The sequence below is a fragment of the Dipodomys spectabilis genome, unplaced genomic scaffold, assembly GCF_019054845.1.
Source record: "Dipodomys spectabilis isolate Male_0828 unplaced genomic scaffold, ASM1905484v1 ptg000289l, whole genome shotgun sequence".
Lineage (NCBI taxonomy): Eukaryota > Metazoa > Chordata > Mammalia > Rodentia > Heteromyidae > Dipodomys > Dipodomys spectabilis.
Window position 1 is genome coordinate 3,946,748 of NW_024870966.1, and position 17,594 is coordinate 3,964,341.

Genomic DNA, 17,594 nt, shown 5'->3' on the forward strand with positions numbered 1-17,594 from the left:
CCCTCGGCTCCACCCAGCCCTGGCTGGTGCGCTCGCTCTGGCCAGAGCCGCGCGGTTTGCGGTCCCAGCCGGCAGCGAGATGCCAGCGAGCGGAACGTTTGGGCTGCTGCGCCACAGCCGGCTGGTGAGTGCTTGGTGGTGAACTGGCTGGGGATCTGGTGCGTCCTCGCTGGCTAGGCCCGCTAACGGGATGGAGCCGCCCGCGGCGCCCCACCGCGCGCCACGGGCCTGGCGCCCCGCGGGCATTCGGTTCCCTCGCGGGAGCCGGGGTGAACAGCTGGTGGGAAGCGGGCCGGGCCTGGTCTAGAAGCTTCCTGGACGATGCACGCACCTTGCTTGTAATTGGTGGGTCGCGACAGCGACGTGTCCTTTGGCTTGGTCACCGCCTTCGAATCCCGGATCTCCGGAGGTGTTTTGCAGAAGTGTCACCTCGAGGGGCCTCGGCCCGCCTTCTCCCCGCGAACGCCCCTCTCCGCCCGAGCCTGGCCAGGGGTGCGGGCGCGGTCCCATTCCGAGCTTACTTAGCTCCAAGGGAGAGCCCCCCGCCCCCACACACACACACCTGTCTCCCATCGGGGGCCTGAATGTCTTCCAGGAAGACACCGTGGCCCTGGGAAGCCCTTTTCTGGTCTGGCGCCCTGGGAAGCCCTTTTCTGGTCTGGCTCCCCGGGACTCAGCCTCTTCTTGTAGCTGCCTGCACCGTGGACCGACGCAAACTGTCCCCGTGGCCGTCGTCACGGCTACATTAAATACCCGTAATCCTCTCCAGCTTCCTAGAAGCGTCGCACCTTTGGAGACACTTAGGTTTGTCAGAGTCAGTACTTCATTGCCCACGCTTGCTTTTCACTTTACTCCTTTTTTTTTGGTCGGGTGTGGGGCTTGAACTGAGGAGGGCCTGGGCGCTGTCCCTGAGCTTTCTTGTGCTCAAGGCTAGCACTCTACCACTTGACCCAGGGCACCATGACTGGAGATAAGAGTCTCTTCCCGGGATTTTTTTTCTGCCTGGGCTGGCTTCCAAGGAGATTTATTTACCACGAGCTGTCCTGTGTGCTCTGTGGACTCACTGCTTCTGATTTTCATTTAATTTTATTGTAAAGGTGATGTATAGAGAGGTTACAGTTGACATAAGTCAAATAATAAGTACATTTCACTTTGAACAGTGTCACCCCTTCCTCATTTTCTCCCAGATTTTCCCCTCATAACCCTCTTCACACCCAAGTTTTTCTCACAAACATCCTAGTAAATACTGATTTGATCTTGCAGATGAAAAGGATTAAGGGACTTGCCAAAGGTTAAAAAGTGATGAAACAGCTATTCAGATAGGAATGATAAGCCTAATTTACCAAACTACTGCCACCAATCCTTCCTTACAGAAGTTGAAAAGCTACTTTGGATTTGCTAGTTCCGGTTTGTAATCCTTCATAGTTTCTAGAGCTCTTTTGCAAAGATTAGCATTTGTAATTGACTAAATGTTGTCCACGAGGGTGAAGAAAGTGGATTTTTTTAAACTTGGATTTGGAGCCAGGTTCTTTCACTACCTATGCCATTACAACCATGGTTCAATTACTGAATCTCTTTGGGTCTCAGTTTTTTGGTCTGTAAAATGGAAAGAATAATAACACTTCATGGGGTTGTTTTGAAGATTAAATGAGTTCTTTATGTTCACGGAAGGCAGTTAGAATTTAGTAGTACCCAGCATGTTTTCAGTAAAGGTTAGCTCTTACTGCCACATGCAAGGCATTGTCTGCTATAGAAGACAGCAGAGATGTAAACAGCCTACCTTTGGAAAATGTATCTTTCACTTGAAGGGGTTAAAACTCTGGCCACCTATTTATAGGCATGGAACAAATCCTGAAGAAACCATGTGAGCTGGTGAGTTTAAAGAATGAAGACTAGGACCACTGAGAGAGGACATAGAAGTGTTCTGGAAGTTGATTTTTTAGAACATAAGAGGTTAAAAAAAAAAAAGAGCAGACACTATAACAAAGGGGAATGAGTTTGTTTAAAGGAATTCATGATATTTTAGAGTTGTGGAGAGCCACTGAGGACATAGCACCACCAAGACAGTTAACCAGAGCTAAAGTATAGGTACATTGCTATAGTAGCAGGTGCCACAGGACATAGGAAATCACAAGGTAGGGCTAATTTGGGTCCCTATCCAGAGATAAATTTAGAAGGCACTTTTTGTTGAATGCCTAGACCAGGAACAGTGTTTTACATACATTGTCCCATTTCCTCTTCCTATGAACCCACCTGATATGATAGGTAATGATGGCTTGATTTTGCAAATAAAGACAGGTCTTCCCAGTGTTCTCAGGCCACACAGCCTTCGGGTTGCAACGCTGGCATCAGCGTACCTCTGCCTTATCAGATCTGTTCATCTTGTTCCTGCAGGAACAGTTTAGAACTGCTCAGAACTCCTCTACCCCATGTCCGTTTCCTTTAAGCATCCCATTTAGGGGAGAATCAAACCGTTAGTCAACCTGTGACTGCCACACATTTTACCACCTCCGTGTTTTAGAAGAAGTGATTCCTGGAGAGTGTTCTTCAAGTGATTCCATTCAGTGACTCTTCCTGAGAGGATGATCCGCCAGCCAGCAGCTTCCAGCCTGTATAGAAGTTTTGCTCAGCTGTTTACTAATCATCATGCTAGCTAGCCCTGTGTGCTGGACATACATTTGACCTCCAGCTAGAAAAAGCTTGGGGATGCTGTGGTTTCAATGTGGCCACCAGTGTGCATATGTTGAAAACCCCACTGCAGAACTAGGAACTGGACCTCAGAGGATGTGTTAAGATCATGGGGCATTGCCCTCTCGAGTCAATGACATTTTTATGAGATTCAGTTCTTTATGAGAGGACCAGTTCTTTGCTCTTTGTCCTCCTAGCATGGAGTAACACAGCTGAAAGGCTAGTGCCCTGATCTTGGACTTGCTGGTATCCAGAACTATGATGAAATATGTTTCTGCTGTTTAGTAACAACACACTGTGGACTATTGTAGCAGAACAGAACAAAATAGACTGTGATGACAAGCAAGTGAATTATTTGTGTACAGTAAAGGAGAAAGCACTTCTTGGGCCATTAAGTCAGGATGCTTGAATGTGAATTCTCTGTACCACCTTTTTGCCTGATGACCACAGACAAGTGACTTCCCCCTCTGCATCCATTTCCTCTCTGCCAAGTGGGAGAACAGCAGTATCAAATGAGATCCGGGATGCTATGTGCTAGGACAGCTCGTGATACCATAGATACTTGTGAACAGTAGCTGTCCATGCAGTGGCCTGACTGAAAGAAGGGGCAGGCTGTCTTTATTTTATGCAAAGTATTTGACCAAGTCTTAGAGATGTAGAAGCTTACAACACAGTCCTTGACCTCGGGAGAATGGCATTTTTGATTGAGGAGATGGGATCTCTGTGTTTATAATGGACATTAGGACTTTTTAAGACAGCAAATTGCTACTGCTAATAATGTGAGCACACTCAAGCAGAGGAAGTAGGACTTGAAGTCACTTGCCAGAGAAGTGATAGCATGAGTTTAGGTAGAGCAGCAAAGGGGTAGAGATTCTAGGCCATAGATCTAGGAAAGTAAAGACTCTTCTCAATTAAGAAATAGTATGCCAGAAGAGCTCATGTTACTTAGTTTGTCAAGAGATGGAATGGGTTCCCACGGCAAGTCCCTGTCATATAATTGAGTTTGGGCCTCTGCGATACAGACTGAAGCAAGCACAGGCTTATCCTGCTCCTTCCTGCAGGACTTGCTCACACAGTTGCCACCACTCCCAGCTGACAGCCTTTTCTGTTCATAACATGCAAGCTTGTAGAGCACTTTTTCCTCCTCACCATAGGAGGAGCTGCTTTGTTGCAGATGTAAATATGATCTCGATTCCCATTCTTTTCTCCCTGGTGCCAAGGCCAAACATTAAAAAAATCCTCTTCAGCAGCCATAGGATTCTTTCTCCTTGCTCTCAGGCTTCTTGTAGTGGCCTCAGTTCCTTCTTTCCTATAGGTTAGACCAGAGTTTTTCAACCGTGGTGCTATTGCCATTGACTAGAACATTGTCTACTATAGGAAGGTATCCTATGTGGCTTAGGATATTTTGAGCTATTCTGGTCCACTACCCACAAGATGCCAGCAGCAGCATTCCTGAACTGTGGCAGCTGGAAATGTCTCCAGACATTGCCAGTGTCTGCTGAGGGCAAATTTACCCAATATAGTCTATATCATATTGCCTTGAGAGTGGAGAAAGGAGACCTTTATTCTTGCCACTTGGGAGAAAACGGGCCAAGTGTTTGCCATGGGCAGTTTGTTGACTCTAGAAATTGATCTGCTTTTGAAAGATTCCACCAGGGAGTGGAAATGGCTGTGAAAGGGCTTTGCAAGATAAAACAGTCAATAGCTTATAGAAGGAATTCATCAGATGAGACCTAAAGGAGCAGATAGCCCCTGGATGGTCTGCATGTGTAATCAAGCCCTCCACTAGCTCACCACTGACTATTAGAAAAGAAGGCATATGAAAAGGACGCTGGAAAGATTTAGTAATTGAAGTGTTTCAACAGCACTTGAAAAGGTTTTTCAAAAGCTGTTCAAGGAACAGGTGTAGAAAGTATCACAGAAGTCAAAGAGAAATCTGGATGCAGATGGGCCTATGGGCAGCTGAGAGTAAGAAAGAGCAGAAGCCAAGTCTGAGACTTTGGAGTAGAGTACAGACATTCTGGGTAGATTTTGAAGGGAAGCAGAAAAGCAAAAGGGGAATGGGTGGACCTCAGTTTGAGGAGGCCTTGCAGCTCATGTGCTATTGGACCTGAAGAGGGAAAAGACGGAGTAAAAAGTACCAGCTGAGGAAGTGGCGCTGTAGCTCAAGTGGTAGAACGCTCGCCTTGAGCTGAAGAGCTGAGGGACAGCGCCCAGGCCCAGAGTTCAAGCCCCACGACCGACAAAAAAAAAAAAAAAAAGTACCAGCTGAATTTGTATCCTCTCCTCCCCCATAAAGTAAAGGAACCAAACAAGTGCCAACAATGCTAGAACTCATCTCTAACACAGACTCCCCTGTCTCAGCTCAGTGTCATCCTGACCTGCAGGCCTTTACTGTACAACCTTGTCCTGGACCACTGGTGATCTGACTGCTACTCAAATGTTCTTTCTGCTGCATAGCCTGAGCTCCCTGAAAAGAAGGTGATCCAAGAAATTCCCCTTACCTCATCATAAAGCGTTGGATCTAAATCATTTCACAATTTAAAAAAGAAAAAGTTTACATTGCAGAAGAATCCTACCATTTAAGACTTCTTCGGGAATAGAGAAAAGCAAATGTCTTCCTTCATATTTATGAATGAGAACTTGCTGTTCTGGCCCAGGTCGCATGGAAAGCAAGGTGGTCTCCTCTATGTTGATCCTTGGGCTCTGTACCCATCTGTCCTGACCCTATTTCACACCAGAGCGTTGGGGTATTTGGGGAGAATACCAAGAACAGAAGGCACCATTTGTGGAGAGAGCAAGCAGAGAATGGAGCGACTCCACAGAAGCCTGGCCTTGGGGAAGTGAAAGCAGGGAAGGGACCAAGGTGAAAGGTAAAACGAGCTCTGAGTGCTTCAGTTAGAGCTTAAGCTGAATATTCCACTTTCGGTCAGAGTTAAGTGAAAACAAAAAACCCATAGAGAAGAAGATTGTGAATCCTTTAGCTGTTAGAAGAAGAAAGGAACACTTCATTTAATGTACAGTAGTTTCCCCTTACCTGTAACACATATGTGCTAAGCCATCCCCCCTTTGCCCCCCCAGGAGTTGTGAAAGCAAACATAGTATGGAACCCTCAGTATACTATATTTTTTTTAAGGTAAACTGCTTTGTGGCTTCTCTCGAGCATTTCTAGATTTACTTCTCTTGCTCTTTGGGGCCTTTATTAAGTAAAATAAAGGTTACAAAAAAGCAATGTAGTAGCCAGGCCCCAATGACTCACACTTGTAATCCTAATCCTAGCTACTCAGGAGGAAGTGGTGTTGTGGTTTAAAGTCAAAGAGCAGTAGCCTTGAGCACAAAGAGGCTCTGGGACACTGTCCAGGCCCTGAGTTCAAGTCCCATGACCGACAAAAAATAAAAAAAATAATAATAAAGCAATGTTGCATTACATTTCCTAGTCTGGCAGGTAGAGCATACTAGACAAAACCTAACAAATCCTGGCTGTCTTCCTCCTCCTTTTCCTCACAGGAAACTTGGAAGGCACCCGTCACCCAGGGCATGCAGGAGGAAACAGCCACTGCAGTTCCAACAACTCACTGTACCACAGCACCGTCTCTACATTGTCCACAGACTTAGGTTGAGTTATAATCTACGTTAGATATTGTTCCAGAAACCTGCAAAGCTACTTGCATGCCATGTTGACCCGTATAAACCCACTTTTATGTGCTAAATTAACCTCAGGCAATAACAATGAGTAAAACTGAAACAGATTACCCTTTAATCCTGCGCTTGTTATCGTAAAGGAAAAGAAAACAAACCAAAACCACCATCCATTTACTCAGCTATCACTATCACAAATACCTGGGATAATTTATGAAGGGAAGTTTGGCTGGCCACTATAGACAGACACATTCCACTGTGCATGAGTTAGAGCCAGCCTGAGGAGGAGTGGACTTGAACAGTACAGGCAGGAGACAGGATGCACACTCCCCACACTGACCAGCCATTGAGTGCCTGCTTGCTTTCTCTGTAGCTCACCTGCCTCACATCTGCTCACCACTGGAAACCACCTCTCCAGAAATTAGTTTTATTCAAGGGACAGCCCCTGAAGAAGATGGAGGGGAGCTAGAGGATAGCTGTCTTGGAGTCGTGTCTGAAGGGACTCAGGTACACAAAAGAGCTTTTGTAGAAAGAGAGAAGAGATACCCAGAATGGGACAGGAGTACCATACTGAGGTGTACATCTAGACTTCAGGTGCACATCTCCAGCGCAAAGCCTGTTTTCCCTCTTCTTCCAAAATACCGCAGTGGTGGCAGCCAGTCTTTGTCTTCTAAGGCAGCCCTTTAAATATATACATGGCTTCCTTACAAGTTAAACAGTTAACTCTGCTTGTAGTTACAGTAGAGCAGTAGCCAATGGCAGGTTAGATACACATTTTGCTGTTACCTGAAGGTCATCAGGTATTTCAGGTTCCGTAAATCTAGAGGAAAGCTACTACGTAGTAAATCCATGTCATTTTACATTTCCTTACGTTAGAAATGCACGACTCTGACACACAAGAGAGATAGATTTCATCATTTCCATTTACTTTTGCACAAAAGGGTGAAATGCCATTATTCTACTCAAAACTCCGCAGGCACCCCCTCCAGGGCAGTTCCTAGGCTTTGATGCAAATCCAAACCTTCCCTCTTCCTTGTCAAGGAGCTTGGCTCACAGTCTAAGTACAGTTGATAAGTACAATTGATAAGTACCAAGATAAGAAAGGCGCCATTCCCTAATTCCTGTCACAGGTTTATTTTTCTTTTCACTTAGCAATTATGAAAGTATTATTCTAACTTCATCAACGCTTTATCACCCTAACTTGGCTAGCTGGTAACAGTGCCAATAGCAGTACAGGTAACCGTTACAACTGAGGTAAGTAAAGAAAATATTCCACAAAACCAAATACACTTTCGCCTGACCAAAAAAAAGAATACATTTTCTCATACTCAGGAATAGCAGGCCTTGTAGTTTTAGGATACGTACTTCTAATTCAAGCCTTTCAACTTCTACCACAGTTGGATATAAGCACATATGAACTTATGTACTGTCAGTTGTGTGTTTTAAATGTGTACATAAATGCAATCATCCCACACAGAACCTCTTGCTTTATTTTCTCAGTGTTACATTTTTTTTCAAGATTGGTCCATTATAGATCCATGTAGTGCCATAGTTCATGTAAACAGCTGTGACATACTCTTGGATTTTTGTTCCACAGTTTACATATTCCTTTATTGATCGATTACTAGATTTTTTTTAACTTTTCACCTTTACAGATTTTACTGCATCTTTTATTTACATTTGTCCACTTGTGCATGTGAACTAAAGTAGAATTTCTGGGCTTTCTACAGATGTGGTGTCTGAACAAGCTTCATGCTGCTATAACGTAATTCCATAGACAGGGATAGCCATTTGTTTTATAGGGAATAGACATAGTTCTCTCACAGGTTCTGGATGCCGGGATGCCCAAAACCAGCAGACTAGTTGTCAATTCACATGACAGAATGCAGAAGGGCAAGTGGGTTAAACGTTATGTGAAGCCTCTTTTAATTCCTTTCCTCGTGGCCTCTCAAAGACCCTGCTCAGTAACATCATATTAGCCATTAAGTTTAAATGCCTCTGAACCCAATTTTGAAGTCTTTTTTTTTTTTCTTTCATTTTTTTTGGGGTCCGGTTGTGGGGCCTGAACTCTGGGCCTGGGTGCTGTCCCTCAGCTCTTCAGCTCAAGGCTAACGCTCTACCACTTGAGCCACAGCGCCACTTCCGGCTTTTTTCTTTTTGCTTATATGGTGCTGAGGAATCGAACCCAGGGCCTCAGGCATGCAAGGCAAGAGCTCTACCACTGAGCCACCTTCCCAGCCCCCAATTTTGAAGTCTTTAACTTTACTGTCACTAAACCATCCAAAATGATTGCACCAGTGACATACACTCAACCCACAGCCTAGACTCTCTCCCTCTGCCCTCACCTTTCCTAAGTGGTAGCTGGGCATAGGGGAGAGATGACAGGAGGAAAGAAAGATGACAGCTGGACAGACAAGGAGGAAGAGGCAGTCATGGGGAGCAGGCACAAGAGCGTTGGCAGGAGGATGTGCTCAGCTGCCGCTGTGTGGAAAGCAAGTAAGTGGAAGCCTGAAAAGCATGGAGATGTCGGCGACCTGATCGAGGACTCCACTAATGGTGGTGGGGAGTGAACCAGCAAGTATGGCCATGTTTTGATGAGGTTTGACTGTGGAGGGGAGGAGAAAGAATGTGGAATTAGAGGGGCAGGTGGAGTGAACACAGTAATCACAGCAAGTTCTCATGCTGAGAGAAGTTTGAGTGAGAGGGAAAAAGGATGGCTAAGGATCCTGAGAGGATGAGGAGGATAGACCTGAGGAAGAGCTAAGAGAAATGACTGTTCTTAAGAGGAAAAACAGTGTTTGCTGTGAGAGGAGAGGAGAGTTGTATGAATTTGGCATGAGGACTTGAATAGGTTCCTACTGAAGATGTTTATTTTTATTTTTGCCAGTCCTGGGGCTTGAACTCAGGGCCTGGGCACTGTCCCTGTGCTTCCTTTGCTCAAGGCTAGCACTCTACCACTGGAGCCACACTGCCACTTACAGCGTTTTCTGTTTATGTGGTACTGAGGAATCGAGCCCAGGGCTTCATGCATGCTAGGCAAGCACTGTACCATGAAGCCACATTCCCAGCCCCCTATTGTGGGTGTTTATTCTAACACAGGAGAGGTTGTAGGCTGGCAGTGAGGGGTGAAATTTTGAAGACAGTCAGATTTGAGGTAATTATTTCAGAACATGAGAGAAGGACTGAGCAAAGAAACATGAATCTGGGCAGTGGTGGACACTTAGGTTCAGGGTGTGGCTGTGAATTTAGAGTTGTCTGAGATGGTCCTCTGTGACAAAAGTCACTGAGCACTGAACAAGTGAGTCTATAAAGTACCAGCACTGGGAAGAGGCAAATAATATGCTCAGATCTGTGCATATTATCTTCCACATATTTGTGTCAGAGAGGAAGGACCCTGGAGGGCACACTCACAGAGATCTGATGACAGTGGGCATTTAGAGTGGAATTCATATTGAGGAATTCCCTTGGCAGAGTATCACTATGTCTTTATCTGAAGCTTTCCTACTAGGTCTTCCTGTGCCTTTCATGTATTATGACAGCTTCTAGATTATAAGGAGATTTAAGAACACTTGGGACAATACTTCGTTATGCAGGAGCAATGTTTGAACTTAATGACTTAGCTAAAGCCTTACCAGATCATTCCATGATCAGGAGTTCTTACCTTTTGGGGCCATGAGTAAAGGGTTTAGAGCAGACACAGCAATGTAGTAAAGTTTATAAACCTTTTCTACAGATGTCTTAAAATGCATCAAATAAAAGAGAAATCAGCTGGGTGCCAGTGGCTTACACCTTTAATCCTGGCTACTTAAAAGGCTGAGATAAGAGGATCATGGTGCCAAGGCAGGAAAGTCCATGAGACTCATATCTAATGAACTATAAAAGAAAAAAAAAAACAGAAGGGGAGCTGTGGCTCAAGTGGTAGAACACTAAAGCTCAGGGACAGCATTCAGGCCCTGAGTTCAAACCCCAGAACTGGCAAAAAAAAAAAAAAAAGGAAGAAATATAAAGAAATCAATTACAATTAAAGTTATAAGACTTTTAAAATTTCATATAATGATATATGCTTTCCAAATAATCTAGTAGCTAGATTTTTGAAGTGATAATGAGCAAAAACAATATTTTAATATAGTTTACTGTTATTATTAAGGTATTGTACAGTGAGCTTACCATTTCATAAATCAGGTAATGAGTACATTTTTTTATATCACCCCTTCCTTTGCTTTACCCCCAGTCTCTCCCACATAAACAATATCTTAAGCCATAAGCAGCAACTCAGTATAATAGCTGTATTTCTTTGAGGGCAGAGTCACAGATAGTGCTAATTCTACTGTATCTTGCTCATACTCGTAATAGCAAGAAATGTTGTATTTTGGTGAGAGCTTCAATGAAATAAAATATTTCCCCATCCCATCTAAGGTTCTTTCTCTGTCCACAGTGCAACAGAACTCTGGTCAGTCCTGTAGGAAACAGATCAGAATTGAGCTCCAAAAAGTATTTGGCAAGACATAAATAACCATTATTCCATTCAAGTAGCAATTGCTGCTCTGTACAAAAAAATGTGATGATGTGGTGCAATGGGTTATAACTGTGGAAAATCATTTTGATGGAGTGGACACCAAAGCCACAGCAACCACAGTCAACCCCAGAGGGCAGGGGACATCAGAAACCAGCCGAAATCCCTGCGGTGCACTGACAGGCAAGGAAAGCACACATTTCCTCCATCCTGTTAAAGAGAACAGACAGAGTGTGTTTGAATGCTTTGGCTGAAACCGGATTCCGTTCACTTAGCCTATAGTCACTGTCTTACAGAAAGCATCTTCAGTAATCACACTCTATGTTGTATGCCATGTCTTACCTTTCTAAGCACATTCCCTCTGAAATCATCACTGTGTTGAGCTGCCATATACTTTGGCAGCAGCAGGATTGAGAGTAAGTGGCTCTCAGTTGCGTCAGCAGGAAATAGGTATTATCATTAAGGTCCACCAGCTTGTTGAGTTACTCAGTGGTGGGTTTTCTTTTAAAGATTAACTTATGTACAAAGGTGACATAAAAGACAGAAAGGATTTTATAGTGGGTTTGGTGAAGTAAATAATCTCCCCTAGAAATAAGAAATTCAAGCAATTCATTTGGTTATTTGTTTTATGCCAGTCCTGGGGCTTGAACTCTGAGCCTGGGTGCTGTTCCTGAGCTTTTGTGCTCAAGACTAATACTCTACCACGTGAGCCATACCTCTGCTTCTGGCTTTTTGGTAGTTAATTAGAGATACAAGTCTCAGACTTTCCTTCCTGAGCTGCCTTCAAACTGTAACTTCAGATCTTAGCCTCTGAGTAGCTAGGATTACAGGCATGAACCATGGATGCCCAGCTATTGTTTGAAAATGGTTAGGCAAGTTCCACAGCACTTTGGGACAATTTGTTGGTTCATGCTTTCATTCATCAGAATTCATGGGGGACACACATGAGACTACAGCATCTGCACTGGGCAGAATTGCTTCAGGTATCTGTTGTCCCTTCTCTGTGTTTCCACTCTTTCCCCCCCCCCCCCCCCCGTGTATTTTCTTTATGGCAGCAGCTACCTTTTTCTTCTTTCAGTCTCTTGCATGTTTCTTCTCATCCTGAGCTCCATTTTCCCCTTATTTTCCCTTCTTCTGGCAGGTTTATTTAAAGCATCTAATGCTGGTAAAGGAGATTCAGACAGTGATAAACTAATCTATGTTTAGAAGATACCTAAAGTAAGCCTCCTTATTTAGGTGATATGAAATGTAAGAATGGAGCTGGGATGTAGCTCAGTGGCAAAGCACTTGCCTAGCAAGTGCAACGTCCTGGGTTCGATTCCCAGTACCAAAAGAAAAAAGAAAGAAAGAAAAGACAAATACCGTTAAAAAATGTAAGAACGGACTATCAGACTATTTCCAAAGAGACTCATCTTTAAATTTCTCCCTTCTTTCTTCTCTGTTTCATCGGGCTGTTTCCTAAAGCTAAGAAGAAACTTCCCAAGTTGCCTGTCTTCATGGAAAATTCCTCCACATGTCCTAAAATCTTCCCAGTCAGAAGCTCTACTCAAACTAAAGAATAATGAACTGTCCTGCGCACCGCTGCAGATGTTTTCAGATGAAGAGAGGATGATGCAGGAAGTCGGTCAGTGTCTCCCACCTGTTCCCACTGCGTTACTCCTCTGGTCATTTCTTGGGTCTATCATATGCCATGACATATGACAGTAGAAGATATGCTCATCTTAAGTTTATGAATGGGGTTTTGTTGTTTTGGTTTGGTTTTTGTTTATTTGGTTGGTTCTTTTGGGGTATTCTTTGGTTTGGTTTGGTTTTTGTTTTGCCTTTGAAACAGTCTCACTATGTTCAGGCTAGTCTCAAACCCCTGGCTCAAGTGATTCTCTTGCCATAGCTTCCCAAGTACCTGAATTACAGGTGTTCCAATAAAGTTTTGTTTGTTTCTTTTTCTTTCTGGCAGTAGTGGAGATGGAATTTAGGGCCTCTCTATCACTTAGCTACCCTTTCAGCCCCATTTTGCATTGGTTTTCAGAGTTGGGATTTATGCCGAGCTTCGATCCTCCTACTTGTGCTTCCTGGTGCACTGGGATAACATGGGCCCATGGCTACACCCGGCCATTGTGCTTCCACATAGCTGGGTAGCTGGGTAGCTGTCCCTGGCCAGGGCACTCAGACAGTGGTTGAAATGGACTGTCAACGTTTGCCTTGCTGGCCTTGAACTATACTATAGTGCCCCAGTTTCTGCCTCACAACTAATGATGATTATAGGCTTGAGCCACTTGAATGGAAGTAATACATGTCCAAACTGTGAAAAACAACAGCAGCAGAATACAGGCTATCTCAGCATCTGTTCCCTGGTTCCCTAGAGTTTTCCAGAAGCTGCCTTTCCAGTTTCTTACATAGCTTTAGAGTATGGGCCTGTAACTACCAGATAGTTGTTCAAGACCAAGTGTGAGAGCCCAAAAGGATTAAGAGTTTGAAAAACGTCTCCCAGCATACTCTCAAAACACTGGGAGTTTCCTGTAAAGATCTATCAGCGAATTCAGATTTCTATCCTGGGTGTGGGCTAACTCTACTCTAAACTGTGTGGGAGCCTGAGGGTAGACTTAGGATTATGCAAATTTTAAGCTTTTTACTGTTTAGCTCTGCTTCCCAGAATAAGAGGTCATCTACCACTAGTATACAAAATATTGCAACATGCTGAAGTTTGTACCTTCCTGCACAAGACCAATAAAAACCTTGGTGAATGGAACCTTGGCATCTGAAGCTGGCGGAAGACTACAGGTCCCCTGATACCCCAAAGCCCAATTCCATGGAGTGGTCTCCATTATTGCCTTGGTCCAGGTTGCAGCGGATTAAGGAGAATGCAACCAGTGGCAAAACCAAGGGTACTGCTAACTATACGCAGGGTACAGACTTTGCACAACAAAGACTGTCCAGCTTCAAATCTCCATGGTGTGGAGATGGAAAAACATTGCTCTGGGTGGCCCTTGTTAGTCAGGCAGTGCTGGGTTTTTGCTGACCTGAGGAGGATCACAGTACAAAGCCAGCCCACACAGGGAAGTTCATGAGACTTTTATCACCAGTTAACCACCAAAAACCCGGAAGTGGAGCTGGGGTTCAAGTGGTAGAGTGCTAACCTTGAGAGAAAAAAACCCAAGGGAAAGTACCCAGGCCCTCAGTTAAAGCTCTAGTACTAGCACAAGAAAACAAAAGAAGAAGAAGAAGAAAGAAAACCCCTATATGTGACCATGTATCTATAAAAAGGCCCCTGTTAGTTAGTATCGAGATATAAGTGGAGAAGCCAGGCATGATGGCTCACTCCTGTAATCCCAGGTAGGTGAGAAGTATAGGTAGGAGGATTGCAGTCTGAGGCCTTCCCAGACAAAAATGCTAGATCCTATCAAGAAAGTAATTAAAGCAAACCAGGGCTGGGGCACAGCTTACCTGAAAGAGTACTGATCAGCCAGTGGGAAGTCCTGAGTTAAATCCCAGTACCACAATAAAGAGGAGGGGCAGTAGAGTGGAAGTTCAATGTGTCTTAAGATTCCTTTGTGTAAGATAGATATGTAGATAGATAGATAGATAGATGCCTGTGTAGATAGAGTTTTCAAAGAAAAGTTTTCATTAAAAAATAGACTTTAAATTAATTGTATTTGGGGATGACAAAGATAGCCAGTGTGGAGAATAGGCCTTCATTTTTTTCATGTTTTATTTTATACTTTTTGCAGTATTTATATTTTTGTACCACATATATTTGTTATTCATTCTTTAGTGTCCTCAAGGGTAATAAAGGGGTATAGAGGAAATTATGTTTTTGTGGGTTTTTTTTAATTCACAAGTCTAATTTAAAGGAGTTAATGTGCCCATTTAACTTACCTGTCTAAAAGTACAAATTTGTCAGCAAACTGTTAATGAATTGTTATAACCTTGACTAAAATGACTGCTGCTTGAGTGTATGTACACTGACCAGCAATTGTTTTTCCTACAGTTAAGAAATTTGCCCAGGACCAAGTGGCTCCTTTGGTTTCAACTATGGATGAAAACTCAAAAATGGAAAAGTCAGTAATACAAGGATTATTTCAACAAGGGGTATGTATCTCATAATCCTCCCAACATCAAACATTTGTAAATACATTCTGGTGTGAAATGTCAAAAATATCTGTTCTCTTTTTTGATTGGGGTCCTAGTTCCCTGTTACTATTTATATAACTAAGGATTCTTAATTCAACTAACATTTTAAATTGGAAATAGGCTTTGTAATATAAGGAAAATGAGAGAAATATTTCTATAGACCTGTAGTTCTTAACTTGGAGCAGTTTTGCCCTCCCAGGATCAGGCTGCTGGCATCTGGGGACAGAGGAAAGGGAGATTACCAAGCATCCTACAGTGTACAGGACAACTGTTGCAACTAAGACTCAGCAGTTGCTGCAATACAGCATATACTTGGCCTGAATCCCTGTGTATATGGCAAACATGGATCAGGACAACAGGTTTCCTACTTTTTAGTGAAACAACAACATATCATGTAGATTAAAGTAGAATTGCTCTGGCTGTGGCCAGGGAGAGGTGATTGGTATGGGGACTCCAGGAATGTTTGAAATATCACGACCTCCACTCCTGGTCTCAGCCTTGTCCAGACGTGCAAAGGAACTTGGGTACTAAGGATATCCTAGAGCTAATCACTGCTTTTGAAAGAGTATGGACTGAAATCTCATGTCATTCTGTTTGAAAAATAACCTCTGCTACTTAGCTGTCTCATTTCATTCCGTCCTGTTTTAAGGTGATCAGCTTTTGATGAGTTTTCCAATTTTATGTTGCCAGTAAAACTTTCGGAAAGTAGAAAATAGCGTAGAGCCACACAGGGCCAAACAGAAGTCCAATATGGAAGGCAGTTGGATTCCATGATCGTTTCACTGCCATTGTTCCCAGCTCTGGGCTTGGAAACTGCTGTCCGGTGGCCAGGTAGTTCTGTGGCCAGAGCACTGAGCACCCAACAACAGTCTTCATAAACTGCTCTTGCTTATAGTAGCCCTGACTCCTGACTCTACTGACCCAGTTCCTCCTTCATCTGTCATGTATTTCTTCTGGAGGAGAAACGATTGTCTTCACAGTAGGAATGTCTGACACCACCTCGAGATAATCCAATAGCTATCCTGCCTTTCAGTCTTGCAGCACATCCATTTCCCTCCAAGTCTTCCACAAAGCATCACTTCTGGTTATGTCACATTTTATTCATTTTTTTCTTCCCTCATGTTGTGGTTCTTGTCAGCTAAGTCTTCCCAGCTGTAGCCTGGAGCAATTCCAAGTACCTGGAGAAGAATAGGAGCCTTAGCCTATATCTGTGACCTGGATCTTGAGTCATATATACACTCATCCCCCATTCTGAAATGAGAACACTTACAAATGGAGTAGGACCAAGGACCTCTCATGTTGTAGACCTAGAAATGGAGACTGCACAGCCAGCCTTGCTCAAGATTATTGGTACACCTTAGCCCACACTGGGTCATGATTATCTGTGGCTTATCAAGTATGTCTCTAGTGAATGTCAGCGAGAACGTTGTCTGGTAACCATCCTGGACTTTCTAAAATGGCCCCCAAATGATCATTCAGTCATTATCTCTGCCAAAATAAAAAGTCCAAGTGGAAGAACCTGCTAGAAGAAACTAGGCAAAGAAAACTGTAAATATTGCCTCAATGGCTTGTTACTTTTCTGCCTTTACTTATTACATTCAGGTCAGTGGAAAGGGACTATGTTAAAAGACCAGAAGACTTGCTATAGTTCTTGACATGAAGGGCCATTCACAGTGTGTGTGTGTCAGGTATTTTCTCATTCCATTTGCTTGTTTCACAAGGACTTCACCTCTTAATTTTGCTCTTTGCGGCTGCCAAAATCAATCAAATGATAGTTGTAGCATGTAATGTTGTCCTTTTCAAAAACCCAAAAGTTTTTGTTATGATTTTATTACTTATAGGAAAATAGCCATGCTGAATTCAAAGGTACAATTTATTTTTAAACTTCCTCTCACAAGAAATTCCCAGTACAAAATCAGCTTGTTAACATGCCCCTTTGCTTTCCTCCAGCTGATGGGAATTGAAACGGACACAAAGTATGGAGGAACAGGAGCTTCATTTTTTTCCTCTATCCTAGTGATAGAGGAATTAGCCAAAGTCGATGCATCTGTGTCTCTCATGTGTGACATCCAGAACACAGTAATTAACAAGCTGATTTCAAAACATGGGACAGAAGAGCAGAAGGCCACCTATTTGCCCATTCTGGCTTCAGAAAAAGTGAGTTGAAAGAAGTTGTTGAAATAGATGGTTTTTTCCAAGTTTATAATGTTTTCAGAAGAAAAGTAGTTGCACGTTGACTTTTATTACCCAAGACCACAGTTCAAGTAATGACATAATGTTCAGTAAGTTGAGCCTTTTAGGAAAACGTACTCTGTTCTTCATTTCCCACTTGGAAATTTAGGAAATAATCCTTAGATAACTTCTTTTTAGCCAGGAATGGTTGTGCAGACTCGTAATTCCTGCACTCCAGAAGCTGAAACAGAAGGATTGCAAATTCAAGGCAGGAGGATTGGTAGTTTAAGGCTGGCCAAAGCTACATAGCAAGACTGTCTCAAAAAAAAAAAAAAAAATAGAAAACTTGAAAAAAGCGGATTTTTGTGCCAATTCCATTTTCCAATGCCTTTGTTGGTCATTTAGTTAGCATTGAGATGGCTTTCTGCTATAATATTAGAAATAATTTAATCTA

General features: G+C 43.3%; 1 protein-coding gene across 1 annotated transcript in view; it reads left to right on the forward strand.

The window, feature by feature from the left end:
• The first annotated feature begins 16 nt into the window (after nucleotides 1-16).
• Acadsb (acyl-CoA dehydrogenase short/branched chain) overlaps nucleotides 17-17,594 on the forward strand; it is a 31,443-nt gene continuing 13,865 nt past the window's right edge. Inside the window, exons 1-4 of the mRNA XM_042701418.1 lie at nucleotides 17-124; nucleotides 12,305-12,464; nucleotides 14,826-14,926; nucleotides 16,919-17,125. Coding sequence (XP_042557352.1) covers nucleotides 80-124; nucleotides 12,305-12,464; nucleotides 14,826-14,926; nucleotides 16,919-17,125 — 513 coding nt within the window. The 5' untranslated portion in view covers nucleotides 17-79. The remainder of the gene's footprint in view (nucleotides 125-12,304; nucleotides 12,465-14,825; nucleotides 14,927-16,918; nucleotides 17,126-17,594) is intronic.